The 20952-nt window shown below is 36.2% G+C and overlaps 1 protein-coding gene and 1 non-coding gene across 3 annotated transcripts in view; both read left to right on the top strand.

Annotated features, from left to right (window-relative positions):
* Window positions 1-581: 581 nt before the first annotated feature.
* The window catches only part of TRIM23 (tripartite motif containing 23), a 33801-nt gene continuing 13430 nt past the window's right edge, over window positions 582-20952 (top strand). For both annotated transcript variants that reach the window (XM_029942328.1, XM_029942327.1), the window contains exons 1-7: window positions 582-741; window positions 5955-6117; window positions 7350-7471; window positions 9623-9901; window positions 10466-10648; window positions 13072-13287; window positions 14794-14928. In XM_029942328.1, coding sequence (XP_029798188.1) covers window positions 661-741; window positions 5955-6117; window positions 7350-7471; window positions 9623-9901; window positions 10466-10648; window positions 13072-13287; window positions 14794-14928 — 1179 coding nt within the window. In that variant the 5' untranslated portion in view covers window positions 582-660. The remainder of the gene's footprint in view (window positions 742-5954; window positions 6118-7349; window positions 7472-9622; window positions 9902-10465; window positions 10649-13071; window positions 13288-14793; window positions 14929-20952) is intronic.
* LOC115295072 lies at window positions 11955-12058 on the top strand. Its single transcript, XR_003910304.1, has one exon. It is a non-coding gene; the product is annotated as a U6 spliceosomal RNA (small nuclear RNA).

Raw genomic sequence — 20952 nt, 5'->3', positions numbered from 1 at the left:
TCCCAACAGTGTCTTCTGGTGGTGCCTTAAATTGCCTTCTTACCACGTCTTTTACGGATTCAACGGCTTATTTTCACCAAAGCCATAGCTTGCTTCTTATAGATTTATACAAAAAAACACTTATCTGTTTTCCAGCTACAATCACACACCGCGTCTTCAGGAAACCACTCCCCGCGGACAGTGCAGAGCCCCACAGATACCTACAAGGCGGAGTAGAGGGGGGAAAAAAAACCCCCAAAACCCTAGTATGGCATCCTGGGATTTGTAGTTTAAACGAAAACCAAACTGCATGCAGGGATATGTAGTCTCCCGTACTCCTCACGCCTATTCTCCAATTAGGAAGCGATCGTTTCTAGAACGAGAGTTTCACTCCAAAACTTTACTGCTTTTATCCTTTCTTTTTTTCCTTTTATTCATTCTAGAAGCTTCAGTCTACTAAATAACAGCGATAAAAACAGCACAGCGTTCATACACAGGGATGTGCTTCCGAAGAACAAGTGACTGGCAGGAGGAGGAGCTCTGAGGTCAGCTCAGCGGTGCCCCGCGTCCTACTGCGCCTGTGCGACAGCGGCGAGCGTCGAGGCCTCTGGGTAGACGGTTCTACCCCGCCCCGTAGTTGAAGGCCGTGACGGCTGCTTCTGCGGCACCGCTCCTTCTAGGATGGCTACCCTGGTTGTAAACAAGCCTGGAGCGGGACTAGACAGTGGCCGTCAGGGCAGCCGGGGGACGGCCGTGGTGAAGGTGAGGGACCTTGCGTGCTCCGTACTCCACCTTCGGCCTCCCTTCGATTTATCCCTGAGATCTGGTGGCGGCGGTCCGGCCGTCTTCGAGCAGGATGCGCGGCCTTTGCGCCCCTCTCGGCTTTACATGCCTTGTCCCCCACTCTGCGACCTTTTATCTCTGAGGGCGTGAGGTTGTCTGGTGGTCTGTTCATATCAGTTCTCTGCTTGACATTGCCGATGGGGACATTTATGAAAAGGAGCTTATGGGCCCGTGAGACTGACTCTGGCCCGTCTTTTCCCTAGATACTCTGCTTTTAGTTATGTTCAACAGGCATTAGCTTATTTTTTTATTAAATTGAGCCATCATTGTAGCTAGGTACTATGTTACTAGGTACTATGTATTGTAGGTGGTTAATATCTACTTATGAGGTATATGATAATTACCATTTAACAGGTGAGGAAACTCTGGTTTGGATTAACACAGTGTGTGATAGAGCCAGGGTTGACTGCCTTTAAAGTCTTATTTTCATTATCGAACTAATTCTAAAACTGGGCGTGAATTACTGGTTGACCTGTTCCCCGGCTTTCTTGGTATACAGTTTTTCCGCACTTGTATGTCTTCTAGCAGCAGCATGGCTGGGCATAAACGTTACGGTATACCAATCACCTATGCTTGAGGTTTGATATTCTAGTATGCTTAAATGCTTCAAGATGCCTTTTCTAAAAAAGGAGTTGAAATATGTAGAATTCATGTTTCCCTTTCACTATAAAGATATGGAAAGATTTGGAAGGAAGAAGTGATCTCAGTCGTTTGTAGAAAACTTTCAGGAATATAGTAATCTCGGTTACAGTTATTTCTCACTACTGGCTACATATTAGAATAACAGGATTTAAAAGAAAAAAACACCCTAGTGATATACTCTTCCCCAGTTCTCATTAACCTGACATAAGTTTATTTTTCACATTTCCAGAAGTGATTTTAATGTGCAACTGGGGTTGAGAACTATTATACCAGATAACGTCTGATATTCTTTTAAGATCTTGGATAATAGGCACCAATGATTTTTCATGTAATGTTGGTTTTAGATGACAACAAATGATATATTTCTGTGCTTCCAAGTATATTATCAATCAATATTGGTGGATTTTGATTAATCTCACATTTATATTATTAACAAAGTTACTCTGAAGGTACACAGCATATCTGAGGTACAGAGGGACCCTTGTTAGGCATGTTGTATGGTTGAGCATTTATTGATTTGTGCTTGAAGTAAGGATACCTAAAGATTAGTTTGTGAATTACTTGAATCAATAAGTTGTAGTTAGAATGGATATTATTGCTGTATCTACCTTTGTTACCCCAGTTGCCTTAAAAATCTCAAAAAATATACTAACGCCTAATATAACTCAGATTTATTACAGCAAAGAGTTTGATATGTTAGAGCTTCAGTTTGTTCATTTTTACTTTTTTATTCATTTTTGAGAGAGTGTGTACGGGGGGAGGGGCAAAGACAGGGAGACAGAGGATCTGAAGTGGGCTGCACAGCAAGCCGGATGCTGGGTGGGCTCAAACTCGCAAATGGCGAGATCATGACCTGAGCTGAAGTCGGACACTCCTGACTGGACCACTCAGGCACCCCTCATTTTTATCTTTATATGTAAAATGTGCCTGAGCTGGGCAGTAGGATAGTCCTTTTTGGCAGGATGTTTATGCTGTAATTTATAGGGAGTGTGGTGGCATAAATTAAAAAAACAACAACTCATTGTCATTTTCATAGACAAAAGCAGAAATTATTCATAGGAAGGTGAAAGTTGAAGTATATAATGCTAATATGTAAAGGGGCCTGTTTAATGAATAAGATGATAATGGCATGTTTTTTTTTTTTTCATTAGAAAACTCAAAAGACAAAAATCTGACATTCTGAAATTATTTACATTCAAAAAAGAGGAAAAAAGGAATCAGGAAAATTTCTTTGGAAGAATAAGTCTTCTTAGCACTTCTAAAATATGGGTTGGTTTACTAAATTTGATTTACATGTAATAAGTTTGAAGCTCTCCTTGGCATATTTATGAAGTTTATAAAATTAAGAGCTTTTTTCTTATCTAGGACTTAATTTCTTGGGCTGTTAGCCATATTTCCTAATGATAAATATTGAAGAAAGAATTTCTTACTCTCATTACTGACTTGATGTGAAATAATCTAATAAATATTTTTGGACCCATGTTTGGTTTATAAATCAGTGGTGTGTTACTAGTGCTTTTTTGAAAAAAACTTGTGGTAGCAACTTAACTTTTTGTTTATCTTGTATAATTATGGGGTCACAGATACAAGGTATGAATAGACTAACTGAAATTTAATTTGATTCTTTGGAGCATAGTGTCATAAACAAGTTATGTTAGAAGAGCAAAAAATTTATTTAAAATTGTTGCATTTATTTTATATCTAATTTTGTTGTGTCTTTTCTGTATTTCATTGAATTTGATATTTAGTGAGGATGTCTAAATAAACATTTTTTTCTACCTTTTTTAAGAGTAAGATAAATTTAAGTGTGTGTATATAATATAATTTATGTATAACTGTTCCCAGCTGTTTCCCTTCCTCATAGGGAACCACTCTTCCAGTGTAATTAGTTTCCTGTATAGCCTGTATGCCTGTATAAAAAATCTCAATAAATATGTGCTCTCTCTCTCTCCCCAGTTTTATGCAAAAGCTATATATTCTATATATCATTTTTTACTTTGTTTGATTTATAAGAAGTCATTCTGTGTGTGTTCATAAAAAAAGACTTCCTTTTCTGTGTAGATTGCATAGTTTGCAGTATATAAATATACTATATTTTCTAATCTGTATTGATATATATTTACTTTGTTTCCAATCTTTTGCAAATGCAAATGGTGCTATAAGGAATAACATAGAGACTGTGTCACACATATGTAATATATTTGTAGGAGACATTCCTGGAAATAGAATTACTAAGCTATCTAGGGGTGCCTGGGTGACTCAGTCGCTTAAGTGTCCGACTTCAGCTCTGGTCATGATCTCATAGTTCATGAGTTTGAGCCCTGTGTTGGGCTCTCTACTCTCAGCACTGAGCCCGGAGCCTGCTTCAGCTCCTCTGTCCTCCTCCTTCCCTCACCCCACCCCCACTCTCTTTCATTCTCTCTCATTCTCAAAAATAAACATTAAAAAATTAAAGAAGAATTACTAAGATATGTAAAGTTTTAATAGGTATTACCAAATTGCTTTTCATAAAGCCTATATTAATCAGTGAACATTTCACAGCACTCACCAACATATAAGAATATTTGCTTTCCAGGGTGCCTAGGTGGCTCAGTGAGTTGAGCATCCCACTGTTGATTTTGACTCGGATCATGATCCCAGGATCATGGGATCCAGCACCATGTTAGGCTCTGGCTTGGTGTGGAGCCCGTTTGAGATATTCATTCTCTCTCTCTCTCTCTCTCTCTCTCTCTCTCTCTCTCTCTCTCTCTCTCTCTCCCCCTCTCTCCCCCCCCACCTCACCTCCCCCTCCCTCTCTCCCCAGTTCTCTCTCTCCCTCTCTTCTCCCCCTCTCCCACTGGTGCATCCTCTCTTTAAAAAAAAGAAAAAATACCTGCTTTCCCAAACTTTCACTAGCACAACAAAAGGTTATTAACCTATTTGATCTCAGCTGAAAACAGCATATTGGTGTAAGTTTAATTGCATTTCAAAGTTTTTTGAGTGAGATTGGACATCTTTTCATATATTTAAAGAGCTGTTTTCATGTCTTTCTGTGAACTCTGTCTTACATTTAAGACTCTCTTGAATGATACTGGGATGCAAGCCAATTATAAATTATGAATTTACAGTGAAAAGTGTGTGTATTTCATGCACTTAGTCCAAATTAATTACAGAGCTAATATTTATAATATATTAAGTGTGATTTCCACTAAGCTTTTCTATTTTTTACCTTGCATTGTTTACTTGTTGGGGGATGGTGGTTGGGTTGACCTATTTAAAACAGTTTTCTAAGTTTATTTATTTTGAGATAGAGAAAGCACAAATGGGGGAGGGACAGAGAGAGAGAGAGAGGGAGAGAGAGAGAGTCCCAAGCAGGCCCTGCACTGTTAGTACAGAACCTGATGCGGGGCTTGGACTCAAGAACCATGAGATCCTGACCTGAGCCAAAGTTGGATGTTTAACTTACTGACCCACCTAGATGGCTCCCCTCTTTTAAATAATTTTTGTTTTGTCAGACTTCATTTATATAAGCACACCAGTGATTAGTTGTTTGGAATGCCCTGTTTCTGAGGGCTTTTTGGTCTAAGAAGGAAAGACAGGCTGGAAAGCCAGTAATGGAATTAAAGTGCTTTGGATGTTAAGAGAATACTTATCCATGGTGCATGATGGCCTGAGGGATAGTGTGCTCATTTCATTTGGATTGAGCTGTTTGTGTAGACTGAGAGAGAAAATTGTTTAGGAATTTATTAATTTAGTAATGTTAAAAAGCGGATCCACAAGAAAAATGTCTGTTTAGCTATTTCCTCACCATTAGCATACAAAAAGAGGCAAAACAGTTTGTCCTGTTCTAGGAACTATAAATTATTTGATGTAGTTTGAGAACAGTAACTGGAACTATACAGACAAAATATTTTCTAACCAAGCGGCATTATTTATTAATTGAGAACAAGGAATTAAAATTTAAGTCTTAGCTGATTGCTTGTCTTTACATTATATAATACAAACAAATACTAAGTGATACTTGAAAATTATAGTCTTTTCTGAACAGGTTCTTTATTATTTACAAGGGTTAATTCTCACCCTAGTTTGTATTTCAAATTATTTTTATTGAAATTATCATGGTTTTTTGGAGACTAGATAATGTCAGAAAAATTGTTTAAGAACCCAACTTTGGTGGGATTACATAGTATACAGATTCAGATATAATGAATCAAATCATAATTTTCAAGAGATAAAGATGATATTAATTTACATTTTTTTGTCCCTGGCACTTGACATTTCAAGGAGATCTTACCATGTTATAGTTTATAGTTATAGTCAGTTATCATCTGACATGATAAAAAGATGATTTAAGGTTTTACATATAGACTTTTTTTCAGGAAGAAATAAAGTGACTTATATTGATTAGATCAAGGGTTTTTTTTGTTTTGTTTGTTTGTTTTATTTTTTAGTCAAAGTATGTGTGGTTTTAAAATCATTTAAAGAGCACATGTTTCCATGTCACTTATTAGGTGCTGGAGTGTGGAGTTTGTGAAGATGTCTTTTCTTTACAAGGAGACAAAGTTCCTCGCCTTCTGCTTTGTGGCCACACAGTCTGTCATGACTGTCTTACCCGCCTGCCTCTTCATGGAAGAGCAATCCGTTGCCCTTTTGATCGACAAGTAACAGATCTGGGTAGGAAAATATTGTATTTAAGATTGAAAATTGTTTGGTTTGTTTGTGTGCAGAGGCATTTGTATAGTCCTTGATCACTGTAGGGTTCTAGGTTAGGTGAGAAGTATGGAAAAGGATTATCTTCAACTGTCCTAGGCCCAGTTTACTTAGAGAAATTATTTTAGGTTAAATGTATATTTTATATAGTGGTTTTCAAACATGAATCGTAGCTAATTTATAGTTATGAAGTCAATTTAATTGGTTGTGAACAGGCTTTTTAATTTATTTTATTTATTTTTACTTTTTAAATTTTATTTATTTTATTATTATTATTATTATTATTTTAAATAGTTTATTGTCAAATTGGTTTTCATACAACACCCAGTGCTCTTCCCCACAAGTGCCCTCCTCCATCACCACCACCTCTTTTCCCCCCTCCCCCTTCCCCTTCAACCCTCAGTTCATTTTCAGTATTCAATAGTCTCTCAAGTTTTGCATCCCTCTCTCTCCCCAGCTCTCTTTCCCTCTTCCCCTCCCCCTGGTCCGTCCTCCATTAGGTTTCTCCTGAACAGGCTTTTTTAAAGAAGTAATGGAACATAAAAATGTGAGTGTGTTGCACACTGTGAGAGTGAATATTGGTGTGTGAAAGTTTTGTTTCAGATAAAAACTATATAACTATATATATATAAATGTAGGTTATCCTGTGTTGCAAAGGAACATGCATTTCTTACTGGAGGTTGCTGTAAAAAGTATTTCAAAGTACTTGTTTTAACATAGATAGTAAAAGTCAGTGACAAAATACTATTTATAAAGTTAAATGATAGAAAAACAGTAGAACTTTAAAGTACGTTTTTATTTAGAATGCTGAGGAATTGGGGCACCCGGGTGACTCAGTGAGTTAATCATCTCACTCTTGATTTCAGCTCATGTCATGATCTCACACTTTGTGGATTGAGTCCTGCATTGGCCTCTGGGCTGACAGTGCAGAACCTGCTTGAGATTCTCTCTGTCTCTCTCTCTCTCTTTGATCCTCCTGTCAACTAAGCAACCCACTCCTTAGGCACCCCAGGAGTTTCTGTGTTTTAAATAGTCTAGCATAGAAAGAAAGTAGAGAAAATTTGAATTTTGAAAATTTATACATTATTAGTGATATTAATGATTAAAATATATGAGAAATTACTACTAAGGTATGAGGTAAAATGATTGATATTTCATTTTATTAGACTTAGTTTTTATTTTTATATTTGTTTTAGGAGATTCAGGTGTTTGGGGATTGAAAAAGAATTTTGCTTTATTGGAGCTTTTGGAACGACTGCAGAATGGACATATTGGTCAATATGGAGTTGCAGAAGAAGCCATTGGGATATCTGGGGAGGTATTGATTGAATTTGTTAAAATATTTATTATGAGCATGAATTTTTTCTTTTATTTTAAAATATAAGCACAATCTTACCTCATTTGCTCCAGCAGATAGGAATCCAGAAACACACCTTTTCATTACATTATGGTTTTATAGGAAATAATATTCCCAACCGAATAGAAAATAAAGCTTGAATTCTCTGAAAATACCATACCCAAAGTATGCTTTATATGTAAACTTATCTCCTTCTTATAATTCAGTTCTATCCAATGATAAAGTCAGAGTTAGAAGGGTATGGAAGAGCAAGAAGGAAGTGGAAGCTACAGTAAACCAGAGGATGAAAAGTGAATCAGCAGTAAACAGTGTAGCACAAAAAAAGAAGAGGAACTCCATTAAAGAAGCCATTTAGTGTAGAGGCCAAGTGCCTTAAAGATAGCAGTAGCTCCTGAGGGAATTACTACTGTAAATATATTCATGAAAAGTTTAATGTGTAAATATACTCTGTTTATCCAAGAGGCTGATCATCCAGTAAATATTAGGATGTAGCCAAATTAACACAGGTTAAAATACATTTTTTACACTTAATTGTCTGCATAGCTCATATACTGTTTTGGATGTAAGAATAATTTTAGTAAATAACAGTTAATGATTTTGGTGATCAACTTTAAAGACACAGGTTTAGAATCAAGGAAACAAATGTCAGATTGATTTCTACTTTTCTTTTATTAGATCCTGATTTCTTTATGTAAAGTGAATCACTGAAGTGAATTTCAAACTGGAGCACTGTTTCCTAAAATTTTTGTACTTCTTTCATGTGCTATAGCTTTTATCTTTCAAAAGACATTAGAATATTACCTAATGTTGTCCTTGTAAATTGTCAGCTCTGAAAAATAGAAGACGTGAATTTTTTATTTTACTTGTATGTGTTACTCATAATTGGAAACAAAACACATTTAACTTTGGGTTTATTTTTAAATTTAATTTGGTGATGATACCATTGGTGTTTTTTTCTAATTTTAATTTCTGGAATAAGTTATGCCAAATTGCTCCCTTTCCAGTAATGGCCTTTTAAAATTAAGCTTAAGTTTTCAAAGCATTCTTGATTATCTGTTATATAAAGTTTTTCAAGTTGAAATGCTTTTTTGTAATTCATGAAAGTTAGAATAAGTGCTTTTCCAGCCAGGATTATGCAGTGAATTCACCTATGGAGTTATAGAAAAAAATACACAGCTAAGGCCTCATCTACAACCTATTGGAATTTCTTAGGTTAGAGTCTGGGGACCTGTGTTTTTAAAAGCTTTGCATCTGATTCTCATGCCTGCACCTGGTTCTCAAAATAGCCTTTGCACTTCTCTCTTCCTCTACATCACCATGATAAGTGGTATTTAAAGTTGTGGTGGAGGAGTCTGGCTGGTTCACTTGGTAAAGCATGCACATATTGTTCTCAGGGTTGTGGTAAATTCAAGCCTCCTGTTAGATATAGAGATTACTTGAAAATAAAATCTTTTAAAAATTAAAAAGTAAAACAGTGGCGATATATTTATTTTCAGGCTTCTTTTTTAGTCTTAAAAGATTTCTGGAAAAAAAAAAATGATTTCTAGCCTCTAGTTTTCAGTTTTGTGCATATAAACTGGGATTTCCTAGAAGATATCTTTACCCTGACTGTAAATCTATGAGGATAGTTTAATTTTTGGCCTCAAATTCATAGTATGGATTGATAATCAGTTTTGGAAATAGCTTCTCACTTATCTATAGAAATGTATACTTTTGGGGTGTCTGAGTAACTCTTGATGTTGGCTCAGGTCATATCCCACAGTTCGTGAGATCGACCCTGCATAGTGCTCTGCACTGACAGCGCAGAACGTGCTTTGTATTCTGTCTCTCCCTTTCTTTCTGTCTCTCCTGATTGTGTCCACATGCATGGGCACTCTCTCAAATAAATGAACTATTAAAAAAAAAAACAAGAACAAAATGAACACTTTCTTAGGTAAGTAGTAAATGACCTTTTTACTTAATAATTACCAGTATATTTTCGTATATAAAACCTGGAAAGTTAAGAAAAGATTATGGGAGAAAAAGAAAGGATTATAGGCTTTTATATTTTAAAACTTGTCATGTTGTAATGTTGGAGGTTCAGTTTGGAGACATTAATTTTTTGTTTATCAGGGTATCATTCGTTGTGATGAAGATGAAGCTCACGTTGCGTCTGTATATTGCACTGTGTGTGCAACGCACTTGTGCTCAGAGTGTTCTCAAGTTACTCATTCTACAAAGACATTAGCAAAGCACAGACGAGTGCCTCTGGCTGATAAACCTCATGAGAAAACCATGTGCTCTCAGCATCAGGTACACGCCATTGAGTTTGTTTGCTTGGAAGAAGGCTGTCAGACTAGCCCACTTATGTGCTGTGTCTGCAAAGAGTATGGAAAACACCAAGGTCACAAGGTATGAATATAATTAGACTGAATGACTCTATCTGGTTTACCAGCCTACCATTCGTTTCCATTGACTTGGTTCTTTATACCAAGTAAGGGTTGAAGAAAAGTTCAGTGATGAATTAGTTGAGTTTGGTAGCATGAAAAGAAATGAGAGATTCAATTTCTGAATGTCATAACAAAAATTTCAGAGGCCTCATAATTCTTCCTTGAAAAATAGCTTTCTAGCAGTAAACAAAAGTTCTTTTCTCTGTGTGCATGTTTTCATAATGAAATGGATTGTTTTGACAATATGTCTTTCGATGAACTGATGTTTATGGTAAAATCATAAAGTGAATCTCTTGGATTCTTATTTAGCAATAAATGGACTCCCAAATTTTAAATTATTTCTTTGAAGGATAAATAGTTTTGAGATGAAGGTAAATTAGTATTTAGTATTTTGTGCTTTTGTAAATGTGTTACAAAAGCCACTTGAGACTGACCCTTTGTTTTTAATTAAAGAAGTGATTTAAATAGCACTTTATATTGTTAGTCAATACCATGAGTTCTTTTCTATAATTGTGTTGCATTTTAGCATTCAGTATTGGAACCAGAAGCTAACCAGATCCGAGCATCAATTTTAGATATGGCTCACTGCATATGGACCTTCACTGAGGAAATCTCAGATTATTCCAGAAAATTAGTTGGAATTGTTCAGCACATTGAAGGAGGAGAACAAATAGTGGAAGATGGAATTGGAATGGCCCACACAGAACATGTATGTAGTTTTTTTCTTCCTTCTTTACCTTCTTACCCTTTGTACTTCTCACCTTTTCATTTTTTTTTTTTTTTAGTTTATTGAGCAGTTACATTGCGATGGTACTGCACTAGTCACTGAAAGTAAGTTTTATAAAAAGTCTGTGTCTTCATGGAATTTATAATCCATCATGAAAGAAAGATAGTTTCATGTGGTAACTATTTTGTAGGGGAAGTACAGATTGCCTTGGCAATGATAGGAGTGGCAATAATTTAGCTGAGTCAGGGAAGGCTTCCTGGAATATGTGATGTCTAAACTGAGATTTGAAGAAATTTAGTCAGGGAGAAGAGTGGGGTGGGGAATGAGTTGTCCCAAAGAGGGAAGCATATGCTAAAATGCCTGGAAGTGAGAACTGGGCATATTATAGAAACGACTCAGTTCACTACACTTGAAACTTTGAGTATTGGATAGGACAGGGAAAGAAAAAATGTTGGAGACTTAAGGAGGATCTTATTAGCACTGATAAAGAGGTTGGACTTAATTATAAGGGCAGTGATGAGCCATTGAAGAATTAGCATAATCAGATTTGCATTGAGAAAGGTTGCTCTTCTTAGGGGCTCCTAGGTAGCTCCATAGTCATCTGACTCTTGATTTTCTGCTCAAGTCATGACCTCATGGTTCATGGGATAGAGCCCTTTGTCCAACTCCGCAGTGAATGTGGAGCTTGCTGAAGATTCTCTTTCTCTTTTACTCTCTCTGTCTCATAATGATGATGATGATGGTAATAATAAAGTAAGTTATTTAAAGATAAAATACAAAAAAAATAAAATAAAATACAAAATTTGGTTTCTCATTTTCACTAGCTACATTTCAAGTATATTTAAATACATATAGCTAATGGCTACCATATTGGACCACACAGATACAGAATGTATCTATCATCATTGAAGGTTCTATTGGACATTTTGTGGTAGAGTGGAAATACTTTATTCCTTCAGTGAATATTTATGGAACAGATAGAATAGCTGGATATTGTTTTAGTATTGTTCTAGCTAGGGAGACACTGCCAAAAGCTCTAACTTTGTAGTTTACATGCTAATGTGGAAAAACGGTCAGTACTCACGACAAAAATATGTTAAGTGCTGTGGTCTGTTATATGGAGTGTTGCTGAATAGACTTCCTGAGACAGGGACATTGAGCAAAGACCTAAAGCAGATAGGAAAGGAACCATGCTAATATTTGGGTAAGAGTATTCTAGGCAGAGAGAAGAGCAAGTGCACAGGTCCTGATGTTGGAGTGTGCCTGGTGCACTTAGAAACCATGTAGAGTGCTCGCTTTGGCAGCACATCAACTAAAATTGGAATGGTACAGCAAAGATTAGCATGGTGCTTCTGTGAGACTGACACACAGTGTGAAGGATTTTATATTTTTAAGGATTAAGACGTACAGACTTCCACTTATAAAATAAATGTGAAATGTACAGCATAGGGAATATAGTTAGTAATACTGTGATAACGTTGTATGAAGACAGTGACTACACTTAGTGTGCTGAGTACCAAGTATGTGTAGAATTGTTAGATTATTGCTCACCTGGAACTAATACAACATTGTACGTCAACTATACTCCAATTAAAAAAAAACTGTGAGGAGGTCAAAATGCAGCTAGAATAGAATGGTTTAGGAGGGCATAGCAGGCATTGAGATCACAAAGGGTCTTAATGGATACTAGCTTTTCTTTCTGCCAGAAATCTTCAAGGTAATCTTGTAGTCACCTTCTTCAGATCTTTGCTCAGATGATGCTTTTTCAGGGAGTCTGTCCTTGAAAGCTCCCTGTAAAGGACTTTGACACTTACTCTGAGTGGAATAGGAAATCATTAGAGAGTTTTGGGCAAAAGGATAATTGTCTTTCTGACTTAACATTTTAAAAGGATTGGTCTGGCTGCTAGGTGGCGAGTATGCTGTAAAGGGCAGGAGGGATCTAGTGAGACCAGTTAGAGAACTGTTGTAATCGGTGAGACCTGATAGTGCATGGTTCAGGTTGGTAGAGGTGGAGGTGATGAGGCTTGATCAGATTTTGGATATGTTTTTTGGATATATTTTGTAGTCAGAATTTATTGAGGGACTTGTTATGGGATATGAAAGAGAAGCATTAAGGGTGACTCCAGGGTTTTTTTGGCTTAAACAATGCGGAGGATGGCATTGCCATTTATTGATGGAGGAAACTAGGTTTGGCAGTGCAAGAGACTGAAGATTAGGTATTCTTGTTTTGTTTGTGATGTTAAAGAGTTGGATGTCCAAAGTCTGTGGTTAAGGGGAAAGATCTAGTATGAAGATAGCAATTCTGTAATTTTTAAGAACAGAGATGATATTTAAATTTTCATTATTTCACACATAAAATATTTGTTATAGTTAAAGTTGTTTAAGCCTAACTTTTTTTTCCTTAGGTACCAGGTACTGCAGAGAATGCCCGGTCATGTGTCCGAGCTTATTTTTCTGATCTACATGAAACTCTTTGTCGTCAAGAAGAAATGGCTCTAAGTGTCGTTGATGCTCATGTTCGAGAAAAACTGATTTGGCTCAGGCAGCAACAAGAAGATATGACTATTTTGTTGTCCCAAGTTTCAACAGCCTGTCTCCATTGTGAAAAGACTTTGCAACAAGTAGGTAGCTTGAACATGGTTAGGACATATTTTAAGAAGGAGTGTTCATAAGGTTAAGCAGATAATTATCAGAGGTATACACTAGTCTATCTTATTAATAAATATTTTTATATTATTGTTATTATATGTTACTGTGTGTATTTATGTTGTGCTTAGGACATGGTCTCTAACCTTGAATTGCTCCACCAGCCATATCAGTGTCTTCTGAGGCACTTCCTGTGCCCTCCCCAGCATAAAACCATGGATTCCTGAAGCCCTTTAATGTCTTGTTACTCTTCAGTCATGCTAAGCCCTATAACTCTTCTTTACCAAGCATGTACTATTTTTATCTGCTTGGTAGGCATATCTCCCTTTTCTGATAGTGGAAATCCTTTTTCAAACTTTAGTTCTGAGCAACTCGAACTTAAAAGCAAAAGTTTATTAATTGATAATCAGCTAATATAAATATGTGGCAGTGAGGAAAAACTTTAAATACTACTGCTTTCATGGAGCTTACATATTGTTTGGAGATCTCTGTCTTAGGAAGAATATATTGATATTTGTGTAGAATATTTCTGGAATAATATTGGAGAAACTGGAAGGTGCTTAACTTTGAAGAAAGAGTCTGGGGATCTGAGGAAGATGGAAACTTTTCAATTTGACCTGTAGTCCATTAAAAAAAACCAATTATATATGTCATAAATTATTTAAAAATCTTTATAAATAAGTACAATGTACAGGGGCACCTGGGTAGCTCAGTTGGATAAGCCTCTTACTCTTAATTTCGGTTCAAGTCATGATCTCACAATTTGTGAGTTTAGGGTTCTGTGTTAGCAGTGCTAAGCCTGCTTGGGATTCTCTCTTTCCCTCTCTCTCTGCCCTTCTGCCACTCACACTCACTCTCTCTTGCTCTCAAAATAAAATAATAAACATTATAAAGATATGTAGAATATACATACAGAAATGTGTGCATAAGTGTTTACCTGGCCAGTTGCTGAATAACTAGCATCCAGATCAAGTAACAGAACCAGCACCCCAAGAAACTCCTCAGACTCTTTTCTAATAACTACCTGCATTCCCCTCTGAGGATACACCTGACTTCTAATGCATATCTTATTGTCTGTTTTGGTGATTATTAAAAATGAAGTCATACAGAATGAACTCTTCATGTCATTTCTTCTTTTATTCGGCATTGTGAAATTCATATCATCAGGTATAATCGTGGCTCATTCTCATTGTGGTATAATGTTGCCTTTGTGAATATACGACAATTTATTTATTCATTCTTCTCTTGAAAGGGTATTTTTTTTAAGTTTTTTTTTAATAGTTTATTGTCAAATTGGTTTCCATTGAAAGGGTCTTAAATTATTTATTAATGCCCAATTATTATTATCATCCTACTTAAACTTCCATATAAGTTACCTTTAAATACTATAATGTTAAATTAAGTTTTCCTGAGTTTTGGTGATATCTCTTTTTTCCTTGTTTCTGTAATAAGTTTACAGGAAAACTATGTTCCTTTTCTAGGATGATTGTAGAGTTGTTTTGGCAAAACAGGAAATTACCAGGTTACTGGAAACATTGCAAAAACAGCAGCAGCAGTTTACAGAGGTTGCAGATCACATTCAGTTGGATGCCAGCATCCCTGTCACTTTTACAAAGGTAGTGTACTGTATTTCATTTTTAAGTATTGTTTCTGACAAATTATGATTGTTTTACATTTCATCATAATCAGGTTAAAGAGACAACTAAGAAATTCATAGGGTTTTTTTTAACTTTCATCAATGGATAATAGAAAGTGGTATAATTAATCATCTACTCTGACAATTAAAAACTCTTTTTATCCCTTATTTAAATCCAAGTTAGTTAACATATAGTGTAATAATGGTTTCAGGAGTAGAATTCCAAGTTAGGTAACATATAGTGTAATAATGGTTTCAGGAGTAGAATTTAGTGATTGATCACTTACATATAACATTCACTGCTCATCCTAACAAAAGTTCTCCTTTATGCCCATCACCCATTTAGCCCATTCCCTACCCTTCTCCCCTCTAGCAACCCTTAGTTTGTTCTGTGTATTTAAGAGTCTCTTATGGTTTGCCTGTCGCCCTCTCTGTTTTTATCTTATTTTTCCTTCCTTTATGTTCATGTTTTGTTTCTTAAATTCCACATATGAGTGAAATCATATGATATTTGTCTGTCTCGGACTAACATATTTCTCTTAGCGTAATACATTCTCATTCCTTGGGGCACCTCATGGCTCAGTCAGTTAAGCATCTGACTTTGGCTCAGGTCATGATCTCACAGTTTGTGATTTTGAGCCCCATGTCAGGCTCTGTGCTAACAGCTTAGAGCCTGGAGCCTGCTTCAGACTCTGTGTCTCCCTCTCTCTTTGTCCCTCCTCCATTTGTGCTCTTTCTCTCTCTGTCTCTCAAAAATAAATAAATGTAAAAAAAAATTACAAAAAATACATTCTCATTCCATCTACATTGTTATAAGTAGCAAGATTTCATTCTCTTCAATCACCAAGTAGTATATCATTGTGTATATATACCACATCTTCTTTACCTATTCATCAGTCGATGGACATTTGAACTCTTTCCATAATTTGGCTATTATTGATAGTGCTTCTGTAAACATTGGGCTACTTGTGTCCCTTTGAATCTGTTTTTTATATCCTTTGAATAAATACCTAGTAGTGCAATTACTGTGTTGTACGGTAGCTCTATTTTTAATTTTTTGAGGAATAACCGTACTGTTCTCAAGTGTCTGCATCAGTTTGCATTCCCACCAGCGGTGCAAGTCTCTTCCCCTTTATCCACATCCTTTCCAACATCTCTTGTTTCCTGAGTTGTTTATTTTAGCCATTCTGACAGGTGTGAGGTGGTTTCTCATTGTAGTTTTGATTTGTATTTTCCTGATGATGAGTGATGTTGAGCATCTTTTCAAGTCTGTTAGCCATCTGGATGTCTTCTTTGGAAGTGTCTATTCATGCCTTTTGCTCATTTCTTTCACTGGATTGTTTTTTGGGTATTGAGTTTGATAAGTTCTTTATACATTTTGGGTACTACCCCTTTGCTCAAGATGTCATTGGCAAATATCTTCTCCCATTTTGCTTGTTTTCTTTTTAGTTTGGGTGATTGTTTTCTTCACTGTGCAGAAGCTTTTTGTCTTGATGAGGTCCCAATAGTTCATTTTTGTTTTTGTTTCCCTTTCCTCTAGAGACATATCTATTAAGAAGTTGCTGTGTCCAAGGTCAGAGAGGTCATTGCCTGTTTTCTCCTCTAGGTTTTTAATTGTTTCCTGTCTTATATTTAGGTTATATTAGGTTTTTCATTCATTTTGAGTTTATTTTTATATATGGTGTAAGAAAATGATCCCCTTCAGCATGTCGCTGTCCACTTTTCCCAACACCATTTGTTGAAGAGACTTTTTTTTATTGGATTTTCTTTCCTGTGTTGTCAAAGATTATGGCCATACATTTGTGGGCTCATTTCTCGGTTCTCTATTCTATTGCATTGATTTATGTGTCTGATTTTGTGCCAGTACCATATTATTTTGATGATTGTAGCTTTGTAATACAGCTTGAAATCTGGAAATGTGATGCCTTCAGCTTTGGTTTTCTTCTTCAATATTAGTTTGGATATTTGGGGTCTATTTGGGCTCCCTAACAATTTTAGAATTGTTTGTTCTAGCTCTGCAAAGAATGCTGGTGTTATTTTGATAGGATTGGACTGAATATGTTTGTTACTTTGGATAGTATAGACATTTTAACAGTATTCTTCCAATCCATGAGCATGGAATGTTTTTCAATTTCTTTGCATTTTCTATAGTTTTCAGCATACAGATCTTTTACCTCTTTGGTTAGGTTTATTCCTAGATATCTTACAGTTTTTGTGATTGATTCCTTGAGTTCTCTTTCTGCTGCTTTATTATTGGTGTATAGAAATGAAACTGATATCTGTATGTTGACTTTATATCTTGCGCCTTAATGTATCAGTTCTACCAGTTTGGTGGAGTCTTTCAAGTTTTCCACATAGAGTATCATGTTGTCTGCAAACAGTGAAAATCTGATGTTCCTTGCCAATTTGGATTACTTTTATTTCTTTTTGTTGCCTGATTGCTGAGCCTAGGACTTCCAGTACAAGGTTGAACAACAGTCATGAGAGTGGACATCCCTGTTATGTTCCTGACCTCAGGGGTCCTGACCTTAGTGTTTTCCCATTGAGGGTAATATTAGCTGCGGGTCTTTTGCATATGGTCTTTATGATGTTGAGGTATGTTCCTTCTGTCCCTGTTTTCTTGAGGGTTTTTATCTAGAAAGGATGCACTGTTTTGTCAGATGCTTTTTTTGCATCTGTTGAGAGGATCACATGGTTCTTATCCTTTCCTTTATGAATGTGGTATATCACATCAAGTGATATTGAACCAGCCGTGCAGCCCAGGAATAAATTCCATTTGATCATGGTAAATAATTCTTTTATAGTATTGTTAGATTTGCTTTACTAGTATCTAGTTGAGAGTTTTTGCATCCATGTCCATCAGGGAAATTGGTCTGTAATTCTCCTTTTTGAAGGGGTCTTACCTGATTTTGGGATCAGGATAATGCTAGCCTTGTAGAATGAGTTTGGAAGTTTTACTTCCATTTCTATTTTTTGGAATATCTTTAAAAGAATAGGTATTTACTTTTCTGTAAATTTTTAGTAGAATTCCTCTGGGAAGCCATCCGCCCTGGACTGTTGATTGTTGAGAGACTTGGTTGCTGATTCAATTTCTTTACTAGTTTTGGGTCTGTTCAAATTTCTTGTTCCATTTTTAGTTTTGGTAGTTTATATGCTTCCAGGAATTTATCCATTTCTTCCAAATTGCCCACTTTGTTGGCGTACAATTGCTTATAATATTCTTTTACTGTGGTTTGTATTTCTGCAGTGTTGGTTGTGTTCTCTCCTATCTAATTCATGATTTTATTTATTTAGACCCTTTCCTTTTTCTTTTTTTTTAATGTTTTATTTATTTTTGATACAGAGAGAGACAGAGCATGAGAGGGGGAGGGGCAGAGAGAGTAGGAAACACAGAACCAGAAGCAGGCTCCAGGCTCTGAGCTAGCTGTCAGCACAGAGCCCGACGCGGGGCTCGAACCCACAAATGTGAGATCTGACCTGAGCCAAAGTCGGAGGCTTAACCGACTGAGCCACACAGGCGCCCCACCTTTTTCTTTTTGATAAATCTGGTTAGATGTTCATTGATTTTTAAATTCTTTCAAAGAACAGCACCTAGTTTCATTGACCTGTTCTACTGTTTTTTAAATTTCAGTATTGATTTCTGCTCTAATCTTTATTATTTCTCTTCTTCTGGTTTTGGGCTTTATTTGCTGTTCTTTTTCCAGCTCCTTTAGGTGGAAAAAGGCTAGGTTGTCTAACTGGGATCTTTCTTCCTTCCAGGGACCGTTAGAAGGGTCTGGATTGCTATATACTTCTCTCTTATGACTGCCTTAGATGCATCCCAAGAGTTTTGGACTTCTGTGTTTTCATTTTCATTGGCTTCCATGTAATTTTTTAACTTCTTGTTTAAACCATCCATTCTTTAAAAGCATGTTCTTTAACTTCCATGTGTTTGTGGTCTTTCCAAATTTTTTCTTGTGGTTGATTTCATGTTTGATAGTACTGTGGTCTGAAAATATGCATGGTATGATATTGACATTTTTTTACTTGTTGAGGACTGATTTGTGATTCAGTATTTGATATATTCTGGAGAAAGTTCCATATGCGTTGGAGAAGAATGTGTATTCTGCTGCTTTAGGATGAAATCTTCTGAATATATCTGTTAAGTCCTTCTGGTCTAGTGTCATTCAAAGTCATTGTTTCCTTTTAGATTTGCTGCTTAGATGATCTGTCCATTGCTGTGAGTAGGGTGTTAAAGTCCTTTAGTACTATTGTGTTATTATCGATGAGTTTCTTTATGTTTGTGATTAATTGATTTATATATTTGGGTACTTTCATGTTGGGGGCATAAATATTTATAATTGTTAGATCTTCTTGGTGGATAAACCCCTTAATTATGATATAATGTCCTTCTTCATCTCTTGTTATAGTCTTTGTTTTAAAATCTGGTTTGTGTAAGTATGGCTACTCCGGCTTTCTTTTGTTATCCATTAGGATGAGAGATCATTCTCCATCCCTTACTTTGAAAGGAGTGACTTTGAATTCTAGGTGCCTTGAAGTCTAAAATGAGTCTTTGTAGGCAGCATATAGATAGTTCCTGGTTTTTTATCCATTCTGATACCCTCTGTCTTTTGTTGGAGCATTTAGTTCATTTATATTTAGAGCGATTATTGAAAGATATGAATTTAGTGCCATGATGTTGCCTGTAGAGTTGGTGCTTCTGGTGATGTTCTGTGGTCCTTTCTAGTCTTTGTTGCTTTTGGCCTTTTTGTTTTTCTCCACCCAAAGAGTCCCCTTAACATTTCTTGCAGGGTTGGTTTAGTGGTCACAAACTCCTTTAGGTTTTGTTAGGAACTCTTTATCTCTCCTTCTATTTTGAATGATAGCCTTGCCAGATAAAGAATTCTTGGCTGTATCTTTTTCTGATTCAGCACATTGAATATTTCCTGGTACTCCTTTCTAGCCTGCCAAGCTTCTGTCAAGCTTCTCCCAAGAGAACCTGACCTGTCATCCCTTATAGGTTAAGGACTTTTTTCTCTTGCTGCTTTCCTGATATTTTCCTTGTCTGTGTATTTTGTGAATTTAACTATAATATGCCTTGGTGATGGTTGGTTTTTGTTGAATCTAATGGGAGTTCTCTGTGCTTCTTGGATTTTGATGTCTGTGCCCTTCTCCAGATTTGGAAAGTTTTCAGCTGTAATTTGCTCATACAGCACTTCTGGCCCCTTTTCTGTCTCTTCATCTTTTAGGACTTTAATGATACAAATGTTACTCCTCTTTCATAAGTTGCTGAGTTATGTAAGTCTTGTATCATGATCATTTGCCTTTGTTTCCATCTTTTTTTTCAACTTCATTATTTTCCATGATTTTATCTTCTATATCACTGATTCGCTGCTGCCTCACTCATCCTTGCCATCATGGCATCCATTGGAGATTGCATCTCAGTTATAGCATTTTTAATTTTGGCCTGACTAGATTTTAGTTCTTATAGCTCTGCAGAAAGGGGTCCTGTGGTGTCTTCTATGCTCTTAGTATCCCTAGCTAGTATTCTTATAATTGTGGTTTTAAATGCTAGTTCAGACATTTTATGTCTCTGTTGATTAAATCCCTGGCCATTATTTCTTCCTGTTCTTTCTTTTGGGGTGAATTTCTCCATCATGTCATTTTGGAGCAAAAAAAAATTAAACTACAAAGGAAATATTAAAAAATTACAAACAAAACATCAAATAAAGGAGGCTAGATCCTAGGTGTATTTTGGTCTGCTTGTGAGAGAAGCTTGATAGAAAAGAGAAAAGAAAGGAGAAAAAAGTTAAAAAAATGTAAAAATTAAAAAAAAAATTTTAGGGGCACCTGGGTGGCTCAGTTAAGCATTCAACTTCAGCTCAGGTCATGATCTCATGGCCCATAAGTTTGAGCTCTATGTTGGGCTCCGTGCTGACAGCGCAGAGCCTGAAGCCTGCTTTGGATTCTTGTGCCTCCCCGTCTCTCTCTGTCCCTCCACTGCTCACACTCTGCCTCTCTCCTT

Source organism: Suricata suricatta, chromosome 6 (assembly GCF_006229205.1).
Source record: "Suricata suricatta isolate VVHF042 chromosome 6, meerkat_22Aug2017_6uvM2_HiC, whole genome shotgun sequence".
NCBI lineage: Eukaryota > Metazoa > Chordata > Mammalia > Carnivora > Herpestidae > Suricata > Suricata suricatta.
This window is presented reverse-complemented; position numbering and strand designations above follow the sequence as displayed.